Source organism: Rhea pennata, chromosome 1 (assembly GCF_028389875.1).
Source record: "Rhea pennata isolate bPtePen1 chromosome 1, bPtePen1.pri, whole genome shotgun sequence".
Classification (NCBI taxonomy): domain Eukaryota; kingdom Metazoa; phylum Chordata; class Aves; order Rheiformes; family Rheidae; genus Rhea; species Rhea pennata.
Window position 1 is genome coordinate 33,232,984 of NC_084663.1, and position 17,038 is coordinate 33,250,021.

A 17,038-nucleotide genomic window follows, 5' to 3' on the forward strand; every position below is an offset into this window, starting at 1 on the left:
TTTAATACCTATAGCTTTGTTTGGAAAGGATGGACTGTAGGAAGATCTAAGTGTAGAACTATGAATTGACAGTGCTTTTGAAGTAAGGAAAATCTCAAGAACATGTTAGTACCTTGGACGTACCGTGATATAAATTCAGACATTCTGGTGGTAAGCAATTCCTCTGCCTTCTCGATCCAGAGACATGAATGTCAGACTTTGTTCATTCAATGAGACTGGGGAGCATGCTGGCATCTGTAATTAGCCTCCATCACTCATTATTCTGGGTTGTGGAAAAAGTTTTTCAAGGAGACCCCTACCCCTCCACCTGGGATCTTCTTTGAAATAGCTTTGGCATTCTAGATTGATGCTTTCCAATCCTTTCATTTGCAGCTGTCTCATCTAAAGAATTTGATACCTGCTGAGAGCGAAGATATTTTGCTCCCACCTTATTTATCAACAACAGCTGGTATCTGTCAGATACTTCTGGTAAGTCCAAAAGGACTTCGTTAATTAGGTGAGCTATTCTTTTGACACAGAAGTGTGCAAAATGTCCAACAACTGATGAGGTACAACCTGCACTATTTCCGGTATGAACTAATACAGCCTCTGTCCTCACCTGATCTTCAAAGCTTTTTAGACATTGCAGGGGATATATTCAAAGGAATCAGGATCTTGCACAGAACTGAAAAGCAAATGGTAACTGGGCCTAACTGTTCTTATTTTAGGATTTTGCCCTCAGAGGTTCCAGTTTTTGAATACAATGAGGCTTGAGGCTGCAAAATCTATTATCTCAGCTTAGCTCTCTTTTATGAAATAGTAGGTGAGAGACAAACTTTAAAGCATCTATATGACTGTGTAATGAAAAGCCATAGGGGGCTGAAGAGGAAGGTAATATACTGTGCTGAATGCTATATTCACATCTCTCTAAAATTTGAGACTCCCCAAACCCATGCAATTCACAGAGACAAAGCAGCAGATCTTTCACCACTTTTCTGGAAAGAAGATGATGCATAATGTAATTCTATTTCCAAGGGAGAAACAGCAAGTGCTGGCATGAGGCGTTAAAGCCCTGCAGTTGCCTTTCACGTCGTTTCTCCTGGTCATTGTTATTTGGACTACAGGTCTGCCCAAAAGTACAATGTGAAGCAAAACTAATAGCAAAGGAATTTCTAGGTCTTCAAACATTTGTAGGTACCAAGTGATATAAGATCATAAATTTCTACATTCAAGTGCAGCGTTAGTCTAAATACTTGATATTCTCAGTCATGCCAAAGAAGCAGCAGTAACCAGGGTCAATACAGGTGTAAAGCAGGCAGTTCAGCAACTTATTTCACTGATATTTATCAAGCACTGACAAAGGCTGATGCTACCAAGGAGTCCACTTCCAGCTAGGATTTTCTAGTAAGAGGTCCTAATGGGACTATCTCCTGCAAAAGGGGTAGGGGGGCAGTTTAGGTCTTCTGTTAGAATAACGTTTTTAAAGCAAGACTCCTGTGCCTTTAATATTAATAGGGGTGTTTCCATCTGCATCTTTATAAATGGAGGCTTTGCTGAAGGAAACAAGGAGATGACTGACACGGATCTCAGAAGTGCTCTCTGTGGTACTACACACAGATGTCCCAGGGACACTGACAGACCCAGATTTAAGGCAGACCCAATAGAGCAATCAAGAAAGAAAATATTTGAATCCAGACATGGAAAACTGAGATTTGAGATTGATATGGTCTAGAAGCTGCTACTCTATTACAGTGACTGTCTGAAAGGCCACCCAGCAACGTCCCAATTTAATCACCTCTGACCTAGCGGATACTGAAGAAGTGACATAAGAAACGGCCAAATTGTCTTTAAATCCAATAGGGGAATCTCTCACAGTGGAAAGACCAGCCAGTGGAGAAAATGATTGCTTTTACACCATTGTGCTCTGCCACTGAAAGTTCGGCAGCAATAGTTTTGAGGCTGTCTCGTCATACCTTTTTTCAGATTTTATTTTCTGCTTGAGACACAATGTCACAGGCTTCAATCCAATAAAAAGTGATATAGTAAGACACCAATAAAATATGTAACCATCCTTCCTATCTCAAGCTGTTACATATTCCAGAATTTAGAGCTGCAATCAATCAGACTGAAAGTGTTCCATCGCTGGTGACTAGAGTTAGCAACAACTTGAAGGTAGTTTCCTGGTATCTGTGAACTAGTTCTAATCACTTGTTAGCCTCTGTGTATGTTTTCTAAAGAGCTGCTAATGCCTTGTGGAAAAGGCCAAGACATACTGTTAATTGCCACTTCTGCATACACATAACAATCTTTTTCCTTGGCTTTTCATTTGCTTAGAAATTGTTGCTTGATTTTTGCTTGTTAGAACACATCTTAGCAACAGATGTACTGCTAGAAGTTTCACTTGGGTGAGGAACCATGTTTCTCTTAAGATGGCATGTGCCAAATCACTATCTTAAACCCACAAGACAAATGGGATCTTGAAGTTGCAGATAAATCTTGGGGTAGGTAATCAGCAGTATTTCCACAAAAGCCTGGCTACAGTATTACTTGTACCTAGAGAGCGACAGAAGGGTGATCTTACAATCAGGGGAATCACACCTTCTTCAGAAGTCTTTGCACCTTCCTGCTCTAACACCTGGCCAGCTAACACTGACATTTAGTTTGTTCTTGATTAGGAAAGTGGGACTTATGAAAGCAGTTGCTGATTCAAATTGCTGGTTCCTCCTGGGAATATAGGCTTTCAGCTGTGGTGAAAATGTGTTGAAATAAAGCATTGGTGATGGGGATCCTGCAAAGGTCATTCTTGCTCTGTGTAGGGAATGGTCTGTATATCTGCCTTACTAAAATTAATTCAGTGCCTTCCCTTTCGAATTGATACTGCCCACTAAAGTGAATTTAAACAGCAAGGTGGGGAGGCTTACACTGTGTGAGCACTGAACATTTAAGTATTCAGGGAAAGAAGGAAGAAAGACTACTAATTTTGCCTTAAGTGGTCAACGACAAAAAAGATAGGCTTGTTCTCCTTTTTTAGCATAGCAGCGTGTAAAATCTTAAACGCAGAAAAATTTCATACTAAGAGATCTGCATCTGAAAATAACTCTATATTTACAAAGCTGCTGCTCACTCTTACGTCATTCATAAAACAAACAAAACCTTCCTGTCTCCTTGTTCCTGTCTCCTCTGCACCCCTGCCCCCAGCCCATGAAGGTAATCAACTTGCAAGGTTATTCTTCAAAATGCAGCTTTCTAAAAATGGTTGGTCTATGCACAGGAAAAACAGCATGGTAATAACTTGAGTGTGGGTAGGAATGTGAGAGCTCCGTAATTATTCTTTGCAATGGGAAAGATGTGTAACGCAGCCTATTTCAGTATACAAGAAATGAAGAGGAGGAATGGGGATCTGGACTGAGGCCCATTTCCACAAGTGAAGAAGCTGACATATGACCAGGCTACCATGGAGTGACAGATCATAGAATCAGTAAGGTTGAAAGGGACCTCTGGAGATCATCTAGTCCAACCTCCCTGCTCAGCAGGGTCACCTACAGCATGGTAGACAGGGTTGCATCCAGGTGGGCCTTGAAGATCTCCAGAGAAGGAGACTCCACAGCCTCTCTGGGCAACCTGTTCCAGTGCTCCGTCACTCTCACAGTGAAGAAATTCCCCCTCACGGTCAGGCGGAACTTCCTGTGCTTCAGTTTCTGCCCATTGCCTCTTGTCCTGTCACATGGGACAACTGAAAAGAGTTTGGCCCCGTCCCCTTGACACCCTCCCTTCAGGTACTTGTACACATTGATAAGATCTCCTCTCAGTCTGCTCTTCCCCAGGCTAAACAGGCCCAGCTCTCACAGCTGTTCCTCATAGGGCAGATGCTCCAGCCCTCTGATCATCTTTGTAGCCCTACACTGGACTCTCTCCAGTAGCTCCATGTCTCTTTTGTCCTGGGGAGCCCAGAACTGGACACAGTGCTCGAGATGAGGCCTCCCCAGGGCTGAGTAGAGGGGCAGGATCACCTCCCTCCACCTGCTGGCAACACTCTTCCTAATGCGCTCCAGGATACCATTGGCCTTCCTGGCCAGAAAGGCACATTGCTGGCTCGTGGTCAACTTGTCATCCACCAGCACTCCCAGGTGCTTCTCTGCAGAGCTGCTCTCCAGCAGGTCAGCCCCCAGCTTGCACTGGTGCCTAGGGTTATTGCTCCCTAGGTGCAGGACTCTACACTTGCCCCTGTGGAACCTCCTGAGGTTCCTCTACACCCAGCTCTCCAGCCTGTCCTGGTCTCTCTGAATGGCAGCACAGCCCTCGTGTATCAGATCACAGTGCATGCTATAAGCCCATGGTAAATGCAAGGTCACCTGCATTAGTTTAGCCTTCAGCACAAACTAAAGATCAGATGATTACCTCCTATCATGCTGTAATTTGATCTTGTACTAAGCTTTCCTTTGCAGCTACCTAGCAAAAAAAAAGTCATCTTTCACAGAAAATTAAACAACCTTTGCTCTCCTCTTTGGGGAGAAAAGGGGGGAAAAAATTCCTTGGTTTCTCTATTTTAGGACTTTAGCTGCACAAAGAGCATGGGAGGATACTGATCAGTGAATATCATCTCTTTTTCCCAGTTCCTTATGCAAGAGCCATGCACAGAAGCAGATATAGTACCAGAGAGATTCTGTTTTAAGCACTACTACTGACTTTACATAGTATCTTTAGCAAGTCACTGAATCTCCCAGAGGGCCAATGTTCCACCTATAAATTAGGAATACTTACATTTTCTTTTTTTGTCTCTTGTTCACCATGCTTACTTAGATTATGATTTCTTTAGGTTGAACTTTAACTTTCATTGATACAGTGTCCACTACTACTAAGAAATGGTAGATGTTACTGTAATGCAAGGCATAACACTACATCATCTTTTTTAGATACTGACCTTCACAGGATTCTCCGCTTGGTGAAAACATCCCATTGTCATGGTAGCCATCTCTGCACTCACAGTGATACCAACCAGGCAGATTAATGCAGTTAGCACGGCTGTCACATTGAACAAAGCCATCTGAGCATTCATCAATGTCTGTTTAGTAAGACCAGAAAAAAGAAAAGAAAAAGAAAAAAAAAATCACTTAGAGGAAAATACTACATTCACCCAATGTAAAAAGCATCTCTGTAGTATTCCTGAATTTCACAGAAGTATTTTAGTTACTAACACTTGTATTTCCAGAATTGTTTGTGGTATTTTTTTAAATCTTTTCTGTAGAAAGTCTTGGCTGTGCTGGCCCTGATCACAATGGAGGATCTGCTAATCCTATTTATTGTTTACATATTAGCAGCCCATTTTATCACAATACAGGGTAGATTATCTGTTATCCCTTTAACAGATAATGTAACAGATGTATTATCTCTTATCTGCCCACAGTATGGAAAAGGAGTTGGGCTGTGTTTCCAGGGGTTAACCCTTTGATGAATGCAGTCTGCCTGATAAATCAAGATTGTTTCTGGGGGCATATCAAAACAATAAATCTTTATTCTAGTACTCATTTGTGCTCTTGGTGACATTGATTTTAGGTTACTGGAATTTCCCTGTCTTCTGGTGTTCCCATTGACTTATACCAGTGCCTCCACAGCCAGTTATGCCAAGAGTCAGACTCCCCTCTCACTATCAAAAAGAGTAGTCAGGATTCCAAACGTGGATGCTTACATTCCTAAAGATTTCCTTCAGAAATAAAAAGCTCTAAAAAACTCTATGAGTTTGAATATTGAAGAAACCCTCATGTCCTCGTAAGCCCCTTCTGGCCAAGCAAGGACTCAACAAGGAATCTTTAGAATTGAATATTAAAATAACAATTTGAATTAAGACTCAAACTGTTAAAAGTACATCAGCCATTGATCGTATCCTCTGGGATGCAGGTACAATGAAGAGACGTGACACGACCATCAAAATTACATATATAAATACATCAAAATTCTGCTCATAGTGCCCGTTAGCTCCCATTTATGTCATCTATTATTTTCAAAGGAGAAAGTGTACACTGGCTGCAAAAATCAATTGTGAACTGTAATAAGGGCACAATTCTCTTTTCTGAGAATATCAGTGTGTAGAGAGAGCATAATAGTTAGTGCACAGATACAGATGTACTCACTCAAGTCTCCTATGAAATTTGTTCAAAAATAAACTTCTAAAAGAAAACAAAGCTTTTTCACCCATCCAAAATGTTTTATCTCATGTTTGCCAAGAAGAATGCTATTAAGTATTTGGGGGACATCTGCATACACTGTAAGGTATTTCTCCAGTTATCTACATTTGTTTGCAAGTTCTATTTGTCTTATACACCTTGAGGGTAGGAGGTAATCTTTTGGGGGTATTTCATTACAAGCCAATTGGTCTCTGACACTACACTTTTGTATTACAAGACTGATACAGTCATCTTAGAACGACCTGTCATCCCATCACTGTATTGGATTTTAAAAGCCTTATAGTTGATTGAGGAAAATTCATGAGAAATTTTCACTACTAGGTCTCAGCCCAATTTTCTATCAAGAGACTCTTTGGCTAGGTGCTCCTGGTGTACATTATCAGTATTTATCATGATGAAAGTTAACAGTACTCTTGTTAGAATACTGCATCAAACAGATAATATTTTTGCCTCTTTGTGTATCCGGAATTCATTAATAGGTATTGACTGGTTTAAAACACAGAATTTTCAACTCCACAGTGAATTCCAGGATAATCATATAATAACTCCTGCTGCAGGACTAAGAAATGTCAAACCTTTACAATCATCAGCTTTTCAGTGTGTGCGTCTCTAACCCAGTACAAACTCTGGCTTTTTTCTTGCGAGCAGGCAGGAGCCCGGGGGACTACAGAAGTGTTTGAGAGATCAGAGGAAGATCAAGGAAAATTATGTTGCTGGAGTGAGAAAAGGTTGGTTTGCAGTCTGTGCCTTATCTACCGGCTTTCACTTATATACCCATACATTGCCAAAAAAAAAAAAAAAAAAGAGAGAGAAAAAAAAAGAAAATGAAAAGAAAAGAAAGGAAAAAAAAGAAAGGTCCACAATCTAGAATTTAGCATACCATTGGGGAATATGCAAAAAGATAGCTTGCTTGGTGGGGAATGATCTAATTTACTATCCAGAGGCTTGAGATCATCTGCTCAATAGAGGATAACTTGCTGAGGTTGGCCAAAGCTACAAGACCCACAGAATCCACGAAGCATGTAGTCTAAGGCTGAAAAAGCAGAGAGCTGTTGTTCAAGCCTTTATACTCACCACCTAGAAACATGTATTAAGATACTGGATAGTATATATTTCACCTCTTGGGAAGCGGAATTTATTTCTTAATAATGAGGTAGAGGAAAAAGTCTTATTTAGGTCAAAGTAACAGATACGAATTAAAGAAAGCTTGTGTTCTTCTCTTCAAAACAATTTATTTGTGAATCTGTAAGCTTTGTAATTATAAGCAGGGTGCTGCAGGCACAGGCTGAATGCATTCTGATGAAATCACTGATTATTCAGGAAAACAAACCTTGCATGTCATGTCAGTATTGGTAAACTGACAAACAAAGTAGCTCTTCTGTATTTATTTGCAAACTATCTGACAAACCTGTATCACAAGAAATATTACTCGAGATGAAATGCTTCATCAGATGCCAATAAACAAAGAAATACATTCCTTTAGCTTCATTATGGCTGCATACAAAGCTGTTGAGTGGAGTTAGGTAAGAGAGCCTAGCATAAAGCGCTGATGGCAGCATACTGTCAGTCTTTAAGAAATGTCATATTCCTAACAGATTGTTTACCTGCACACCACTCCATTGGAACCACTTCTGCATTGGGGTTGAATAGCCTGTTATTCTTTAAATGATTTTGTAGCAAACAAGAAATTCAAAAAAATTTCTTCTCACCACTAACTTTTTATGCAAAAGATTTTACAGCATGTGCTGGTGGGTTTCAGAAAATAAATGTTAAGTACAAAAATTTGTTCTAAATCTTCCAAATAATGTGCAGTGTTAACTCTTGTAGAGACTTGCACTGTAATGGGACAAAAAACTGTTGCAACTCTGTTAAACAGAAAATGCAGCAGAAACATGTCTTGCAGAGCTGAAGCACTGATTTCAGGGAAGTTTTCTTGACATTTGGATAAAAGGATTTCTATTTTCAAATGGGCATAGCATGATTCAGGAAGTGCTGTGAAAGGATCTACAGCTGAAAGGATCTTATTAATATGGGCAAAGCAGCCAGAAATAATTTTTCTCTTTCCTATGGTGAAATGTTCTCCAATGAATCATCTTGCAGCTGCTCAGTCAGAGGTGTGAGCTGACAGGAGAAGAAAAACTGATTGAAGTTTTGCTTGGCCAGTGGCTATGGTATATCAGTGGACTATATGGAACATTAACAGCACTAATGAAGTCCTGTTTGATGCTGTACTAGGCACAAAAAATGAAATACTACTCTATAGAAGGAGGTTACTGAAAAGGCATTATATTTCACTTTCGAAAGAAATTATACAAAGTTTCTAAGTAGAAGTAAAGAAGTGATATGTCTTTTTCAATAGCAGGTGATGATATTTGCAAGCAAATACACAAAATCAACATCTTATTCTGAGTAAGCAAGTTCTTTTCTTCTACTAGCTATAAGAAGCTGCGGCAAAGGAGAACAAAAAATAAAAGCACCTCATCTAGGAGGTAAAATAGAGTGTCATCTGTGTGAAGGTTCAAAGCATGCAGTCTGCAGATTTAATCCGCTCCCACTGAAATTTATGGCAGAACTCCCACTGACTATCATGGAGGCAGTATAGTCTCCACTTTTTTTCTTTTTCCATTTAAAATAAACAGCACAGTTGCGCATACCAAATCTCCCACCGCACTGGCGTGAGTAGCCAGCTTTTGAACAAAAAGCAGTACTGAGACAATCCCTGGAGGTAACCTTCACCCTCAAATTGGAGAGCAGCTACACAACCAGTAGCGTAGCGCAGCGCAGTACTTCGGCACCTCCTGTCCGTCTGCGTTTCCACCCTGGGGAATTTGCATGGCAGAAGATTTGTGATTTCCGCTCTTGAGACAATGTGTCTGCAGAACATGCAAGTGTGATATCGGTGAGCACTACAAAACATCAGGAACATGAGGACTCTGTCTATGCTACAGAATTTGTGAATGCACTCATAGCAATAGCATACATACCCTATTGCCACAAAATAATGCAATTTTTTTATTAAACACTTATGTTGCACACAGTTTGCTTTTAAAATATTCAGTTTTTCTCCTGTGTGTTTTTCTTGAGCTAGAATCAGCCAACCTGGTTATTTCCATATTATGTTACCTATTTTTCAACGGGAAAAAACCCTCAAATTTTTGCTAATTGAAGCCCCACTCTAATAAAATAGTCACCTTGCCTGGCTTTTTGAACATAAGGACAGTATACAACTAGCTCTGCTTGAGATGAAAAAAATGATTTGCTCTTCCAAATCACCTTCTTTGCACCTCTGAATCACTCATTTCCTGAACTGTGGCAATAGTTATAGCTATTAAATCCCTTGCTCTCAGGGAGACTGAGAAAACTCTGCTCCCTGAAGAGTCAAATAAGATCATTAGCAAATTATCCACCGGTACAGTATGAAAAAAAGAAAAGCCAGAAGTCTGATGAATATTATTAGAGAATTTCTGTATAATAAGAGCTTTTGAAGATTCAAAGTGCTATAAAATTGCCAATTTGAAAGATAGCTGTGCTCTTTCATCCAGCGATAGGCCCAAGCTCTCTAATGTGGCCAAGCTGCACTCAACAAAGAACCATGGTGTGGGGGAAGAGGAGGGGACGTTACACTATTTTACATTACTCTCACTTCAAGATTGAAATATTAATCGCCAAATCCCGCTCTCAGAAAAGCCTGTGTGCCACCATCAAGCACAAAGTTACAGAGACAGAGAGCACAATTTAGTTCTAAAATCCTTTCTTTCATAAACCCTTTTTATCCAGTTCCAAACCAAAGCCCCCAAAGCCCTTTCCATTCAAGAAATAAACATCCACTGATTCAAAGTTGTGAATATTTAGAATTCAGTTATTTCCATTCTGGAAGTTTATTCTGGGACAGTAGAATATATAGCAGTCAGCTAGGACCGTCAAGTAATAGACTTCCAGTTGCAGCAATCTGCCCCCATGCTAACTGGGTTATCATCATCAGATGGATTTTTAAAGACTAACAAGCAGCCAGCAAACTCCATAACTTTCGGTCACTACTGAACTAGGCTAAGTTTGAAATCCCATTTTAAAGGCAAAAGCCTTCCCAGCCTAAGGCTAGCCTCCAGAGCCACCCACATTCCAGTCTATATGCCAGTTCCGTATAAACAAAGTGCATATGCTGAAAGAAGTATCACTTCAACACAGATCCCTGAAGAAGCAAGCGGTTAGGGGGACATCCTAACTATGAAGCTGTTTATAAAGATGAGCCTTTAATGATTTTTTATTGGTACATTTGAAACACTCAGACTCTAGTTGAAGTTTTTGCATGTCAATTTACTTTCAAGGATGCTATGTCCAGCCTGGGTATAGAAGACCACATTCCAATTTTTCAGACTTATGCTCATGTAAGATTAAGAGGATGTCTAGGTTATAGGATTTTAATTAGTACATACACAATAGGGAAAAGGCTTCAGCCTTATTCAATAGGACAAAATCAAAGTTCACTATACTGTATATTGTATCTGCTGTCATAACTCAATTTTCTGGAGTAGCTGTGAAAAGGGCTCATTATTTCTACGGCAAATTCTAGAATCTCATCTCTTTACATTTAAAAAGAAAAAAGTGTTTTGGTTGGTTTTCATGTGACAACAGATTTCTAATATGATGATACTTGAGAAGACCTTGCTGTTCAATGAGACCTTTGATTTGAGATCTTATATAAAAATCAGGTCCCACTGGAGAAACATAACAGCCTGAAACTGGTTCAATATACTAGAGCTATCTTGCTGTTAAAACAAAATATCAGCCTTTGGGATTTCCATCTCATTGCATTCCTATATATTGCAGGCATATAAACATCATACAGAAGAATAAAAAACAAGAATACAGAAGTTGAGACTTTTGAAACAATCCAGGGAGATACCAGTTATATCAGAAAATCAAAGTTGTTTAGAATATATTTTAAATGTTTTGTAAAGATTGATCAGCTCCTTTCCTCTGATGCTGCTGATGATTCCCAAGGAACTTTTTTCCTTGGTTAATAAAAGTTCTAGAACCTGTTTTTCTTTAGAATCTCACATGGAACTGTTCAGCTTCCAGTAACTCTTTAAAGATATGGTAACAGACCCTAACTACTGTAACATGCTTTTCACTATATGGGCTCTCACAAAGTTCCCATTGAACTATGGAATTTTCTTGAGTTTTCCTGTATTTGTATTCTAACATTTCGTTCAATTGTAAGTTTAAATTATGAAGGACCAGACTACGGGAGAGAGAAGACTCACCTGTTCTTTTACCCTCTCATAGTATAATGTCACGAGTAAAAGGATTTTCTCAGTATAGCATGAGAAACATTGACTATCTCAGATAAAGTCTTCAGAGAGCAGTAAAGAAGACCATGGCCCTTCCTTCCCCTGCTCCCCTGGAATATGGATCAGGCCAGTGCAGGATGAATTGCATCTTGCATGCCTTTGGAGTTGCTGCTCCTATCTCTATACCCCCGTGACTCTAGCAGAAATTCTCACTGAGTCAGCCTAAAACCATAATCTGGCTCAAATGGCAGGAACTGTAGAGCAAGGGCTGTAAAAGTAATTTTTAAAAATACTTCAACAGGTTGAGTCAATGCTGCAGATATGTTCTTCACTATAAGTTTTCAACTGTCATGTTGCATGAAGAAATAAATCTATCATTAAAATAGGTCTTTTTTTTTCTTATCCTAGCAAGAGCATGATTACATTTTTTTTTTTGAGTACCTTGTCCATAGAAAACTAATTTACTTACATTAATGAAAAGGAAGCAAAATGTGATTGAGGATGTAATATGGAATTATAGTTCATTAATTCTTCAAGTATGTAATTTTCCAGACTCCTGATCCCCCATTGATTTCTGCATACCCCCATAGGTCCTGCTAAATGCCAGCAAAAGAAAATTCAATCGTATAGTTATTTCATGTGTGGCAGTGGCGGTGTTCCAAAATTAGATAGAAACATTATGAAAGGGAATTTTCCACTGACTGCTTCCCCATGCAACCCTGTTAACAATTCTTTGTTGTCAAAAATTGATCACAGACCCCACAGATAACCGAAACTGTGACAGCTTCTCATTATGCAGCCAATACCATCAAAGAATATGATATTTGTAACAATTGAAAATGATAATTCAGAACCCCTAATTAGGCATGATGAACTAGGTACATGCTTGAATAGTTAAAAAAAAAAAAAAAAAAAAAAGATGTAAGGAATATATTTTTGCATGAGATCCTGTGAAACTGGTTATGCCAATCTCCATTAGAAAGTTAGATAAATTGAGACAGTACTGGGTTTCTGTTTTTAGATTTGGACTAAGATGCAAGTTTGCTTTCATTTTGGCCATAACTCTCAGTATAGCAACCCATCTTAAAAATAGTGCATGTTTATGTTTCCTTGTTAGTCCTACCTTGAGAAATGAAAATAATTATCTTCAAGATACCAAAATCACTTGCATACCTTGAAATCCACAGACAAATCCATTTTAGCTACATATGAGGTTTTGAAAGTTATGTAGCTCCACCAGCACATATTGAAAATGAGACTAACGCACTAGTGCTTCTCACTGAAAATGTTGTCAGTTACTAGGTAACAGTAGTTGAGTTCTAAAGAAAACAGCTAGATTAACCTCTCTGAAAAGAGAAAAATTCATTTTTGCCAGGTGCTTTCTTTTGTGAAGCGTGAGAAGGAAAGCTTCCTTTGCACAGTGCACTGAACAAGATCTTGAATTTTGTCAGGTGGGGAAATTAAGTCATTGATAATTGTGAGGTGCAAGAACAACTTCTACATATTTGAACTGAGGATTCTTAGTTTGGGTTCAGCTTTGCAAAAACTTAGTTAACGTTCAGTTCTGGTATGAATTAAACAAAACTTCCAATCATTCAAGTTTAGAGGACGTTAAAGGAAAACAAACACACACCCCACACAACACCTCAAACAAGGTTTTGTCTTGGATTTAATTTTACATCCCGATCTGAGCTTGGTCTTCTGCTGCTGGTCATATGATGTGTGTGCATGCGTAATGTTAAAACAGTCTTACCTACATTTTCTTACTGGTGACCTATTATCATGACTCTCAGCCCATATGACAGTGACCATCAATCTATGTTGCTATTCTTCAAGCATAAAATCACGCAGAGTTCATACAAAACCACCGAACCACAGAAATGGAGTAAACACATTATTTCTTTGCTTGGGCTATAAACATATCATTGGCATATATCTGCAGAGATTGCAGACTCCCTCATGTTGACAGCAAGAGAAAGGGCTCTCCAGGGATATGGTGCAATGATTGGTGGTGTTATAGATTTAATTCCACTAATAGTTGAATGGCTCATAATTCATAAAAGGAAGAGCTACAGTGAGTTATGAAGGTCATCCTCATTTTCCTTATATAACAGAAGGAAATTTTACCATAATATTGTCCAGCTGCACTATTCACATTCTATTTATAGCCTACAGTATTTTAAGAACCTAACTGAAATTTTCGTTTACATGTTTAGTAAAGGAGGTTCTTTCGCACAGTAAAATAATAGCTAAGTTGTGGGTGCATTAAAATCCTCCAAAGATGTATTTTGATTTTTGTATTGAAAATCAAAAAATCCTGTCTCCTCAAACTTTTCCTTTACTATTCTCCTTTTCCTGTTTTCTCAAATGCTTTTTAAAAAGCTGTTACAGATAGGAATGTTGCAACAGGAGTGTTGCAACAAGCTGAAGTAGATACAAAAGGAAAAGTGTTAGTATTTGGGTCTTCAGCAGAGGAAAAAATGTCCTTTGTTATTTAAGCTGACAAATACTCTGAGAGAAAAAAGAAATAATATACAACTAAGAAAGTGTGTCAGGCAGGGAAAAATGAAAAAAAAGTTACAGAACAGAAAGGATGATGTAGTAATGTTCATGCCTAAATGCAGAATATTCACCAAATTCCATATGCGCACTTTTGCTTAATTGCTGTCAAGAGTTTTATGAACAAACAGAAGTAAAAAATGTGAAGCAAAGTAAAACTTTCCAAACTTCTAAAGTCACCAGCCATCACCTCTCTGCTCATTTCGAGCTCATTTCTCATATCTTCGAAAAATATAATTGATAATTGGGATTAGCGTGACCTCCCTGCCAGACCCTGCAGCTAGGCAAAAAGCATCTCACTCACAGAACAGTGGCTTTTCCCGTGGCTTGTTGCAGATCTCATCTGTTTACAGCATAGAAACTTTAAGGCTTTTTCTGCAATTTAATGAGCTAACAATTTTAGAAAATGTCAACTCTAAAAGTCAAAGGAAACATTTTCTCAGGTTTTTATGAATTGGCTGAGCTTTCCTTTTGGGGTAATATGATATAAAAAACACCGTATCTTCCCTTGGACGTTGACTTATTTGAACAGAAGAGCAAGAGGAGCAGATAAGGGAGGACCTATATCTTACTTGCACTTTGCCACTGACTTATTCTTATGCACACCTTGTCGTCTACTCAACTTGGCTATGCGTCTTGATTTCACATCTGTAAAATAGGGAGAAAGTGCTTGTCATTTTTTTGCTTTTTGTTTCATTTTGCCTACAAAGTGCTCTGGAGGAAGAATTTCTAGTAACGGCACGAACTCCGTACCACTCGTGACATTGCCTGGGCATGCTTTGGGGGAAAGCAACAGATCAGGGGGTAGGAGCTATGGACAAGACAAAGGTGTTCTGGGGAGAGGAGAGAGATGCAGAGTTCAGCTGTACAGATGAAAGCTGCACCTCCTGCCCTTACTCCCTTGCCTGTGTTGTTCAGCAGCACAGACATATTGTACAAGTCACAAGGACACGAGCTAATACTAATTTGTCTTTTTTTTTTTTTTTTTAAGCAGAACTCTCAATGTAGACCACAAGTATTGTTTCCCGTAAAAATATAATTACAACGTACATACAAAAATATAATTACTCCTGTACAATTCTACTAGACTAGAAATGAGGATATTTAATTTCCTATATATTTGAAATAGTGATTGAATACAGCACCAGCATGTGTAACTAACTTTATATTACTGTATATGTTCAGATGAAATATTTGGACAGAGGGAGATACAGGAAACTATTTTTTTACACCAGCAAATTGAATTTCATAATTTTACTTGTATACACCCTATCCATATCATATGTGCCATGTTTGTAATGCATCTACTGCCTGCATGTACCTATATTTCTGCAGCCTTAATTAGCACTTGGAAAATTGTTAAGAGAGAGCATTCCTTGTCCGAAAGTCTCATTCTGCAGGTGTTAACTGAACTCTTACCTGGCTCTCTCTAGTAATCATGCTTTCTTTCTTCACCCCCTTTTTTTTCTTTTTTTTTTCTTTTTTTTTTTTTTGTTTTTTGTTTTGAACTTACCGGCAAATATGAAGGCTCTGCTTTTACTTGTTGGAAGTTAGCTGGAGTGTGATGGAATTATCACTTATAATGTCAGTTCAACCAACACTTACAGTTGGCTGTGTTTTATCAGTATTGTGGAATATGCAGTATTTTTTTCTCTTCTTAGTGACAACTCTTTCTGAACTTAAAGTTCCTTTTAGAATACGACCATCAAATGCCAAAGAGTTGTAAGCTATTTTATGAATGAAATCCTTCAAATCCCCCCCTTTTTTTTTTCTAGAGAAAAAAACTCATCCACAGGTTCTTAGCAGAGAGTCTCAGCACAAACTCTGTCCAAGAGTATCTTGTTCTTTGCTCTTTGAAAAGGCTTTTCTGAACTCATTTGGGCTGAGAAAAGAAAACAGTCAGTTTACACCTTTTATACGAATCAGTGGAGAAATCTCAGACAAGTAATGGGACAGAGATAGGATGGCAGCCTAGACGACCTGCTTTTGTAACCTAAGTTCTGCCAGATTACTAACCAAACTCTACAGAGGGTTTGCAGTTTACTGACTTCCCAACAAATCTCGGATGATCCTGCTGCAAAATGCAATCATTCATCAGCTTGTGTTGAAATGACTTCTTCAACCTTTCTTTCAACCCTCACTTGTCTGTAGGAGCATGTACGTTTGGACTGTGGGGGGGACATGCCCTTTGCCACTTGCAGTCCTTGGGAGTAAGGCTGCCACTGTAACACCCATTTCATAAGCTGTCCTGTCCCCTGCCTCTGCTAGACTTCAGTGCTAACAGAGATGCCAGTTAAAAGAGAAGTACAGTCTGGACAGAGTTAAAACTTTTGTCCCTACTAAGCTTCTGCCAGTGTCTGCTCTAGTCTATCTGCCTATGTTCAAACGAGCAACTGGTGCCCAATTAAAAAAGCAGAGATTGCAGCATTTGCCTCTTTAGTGCTCCGTGTTCCTTAAGATGTAATATACTAAATGCTTTGCAGCGACTTTAGTTGGGCAAATTCAAGATATTTTTCATGAGCACTTTTTAATTAGCTTAGAAAAATGCACCACACTTGAGATCCTTATGCGGTAAAGCCTTCCTTGAAAACCAGCCCTAGCATGTTTTTTATTAAACCCTGGTACATTTTCTACTTTGTAAAAATACAAATATTAGTAGCAACTTGTTTTATTTTTACACATGTTGGACTGAGCAGCTCTTCACCTAGAATGCTAATTAGTGGTAGGGAAGGAAAATGATTTACAAATAAAGATGAGAACATATTGCATGTTTTAGTTCTTTCAGCTAGATTCTAGCTTAATAGGACTCCAGCTCACCCAAGGTCTGACTTATAGAACTATATTAAAGAGTGAGCACTGCAACAACATGCCCCACTGTCCATGTTTTTCTTAGGGTTGGTCAGAGCTACTGGAATGATCTTAACCATCAAGTGTGAAATGTTGTTTCTGCATCAGTTCAAATGGACATTTTAGAATGACTATTACAGCTTGTTATTACTGTTTCAGCTTTCAGAGCCCACCTGGCCA

The 17,038-nt window shown here is 38.8% G+C and overlaps 1 protein-coding gene across 1 annotated transcript in view; it reads right to left on the reverse strand.

Annotated features, from left to right (window-relative positions):
- Positions 1 to 17,038, reverse strand: part of NELL2 (neural EGFL like 2) — a 148,977-nt gene that overhangs the window by 12,148 nt on the left and 119,791 nt on the right. Inside the window, exon 16 of the mRNA XM_062583812.1 lies at positions 4,901 to 5,041. Within this exon, the coding sequence (XP_062439796.1) occupies positions 4,901 to 5,041 (141 nt within the window). The remainder of the gene's footprint in view (positions 1 to 4,900; positions 5,042 to 17,038) is intronic.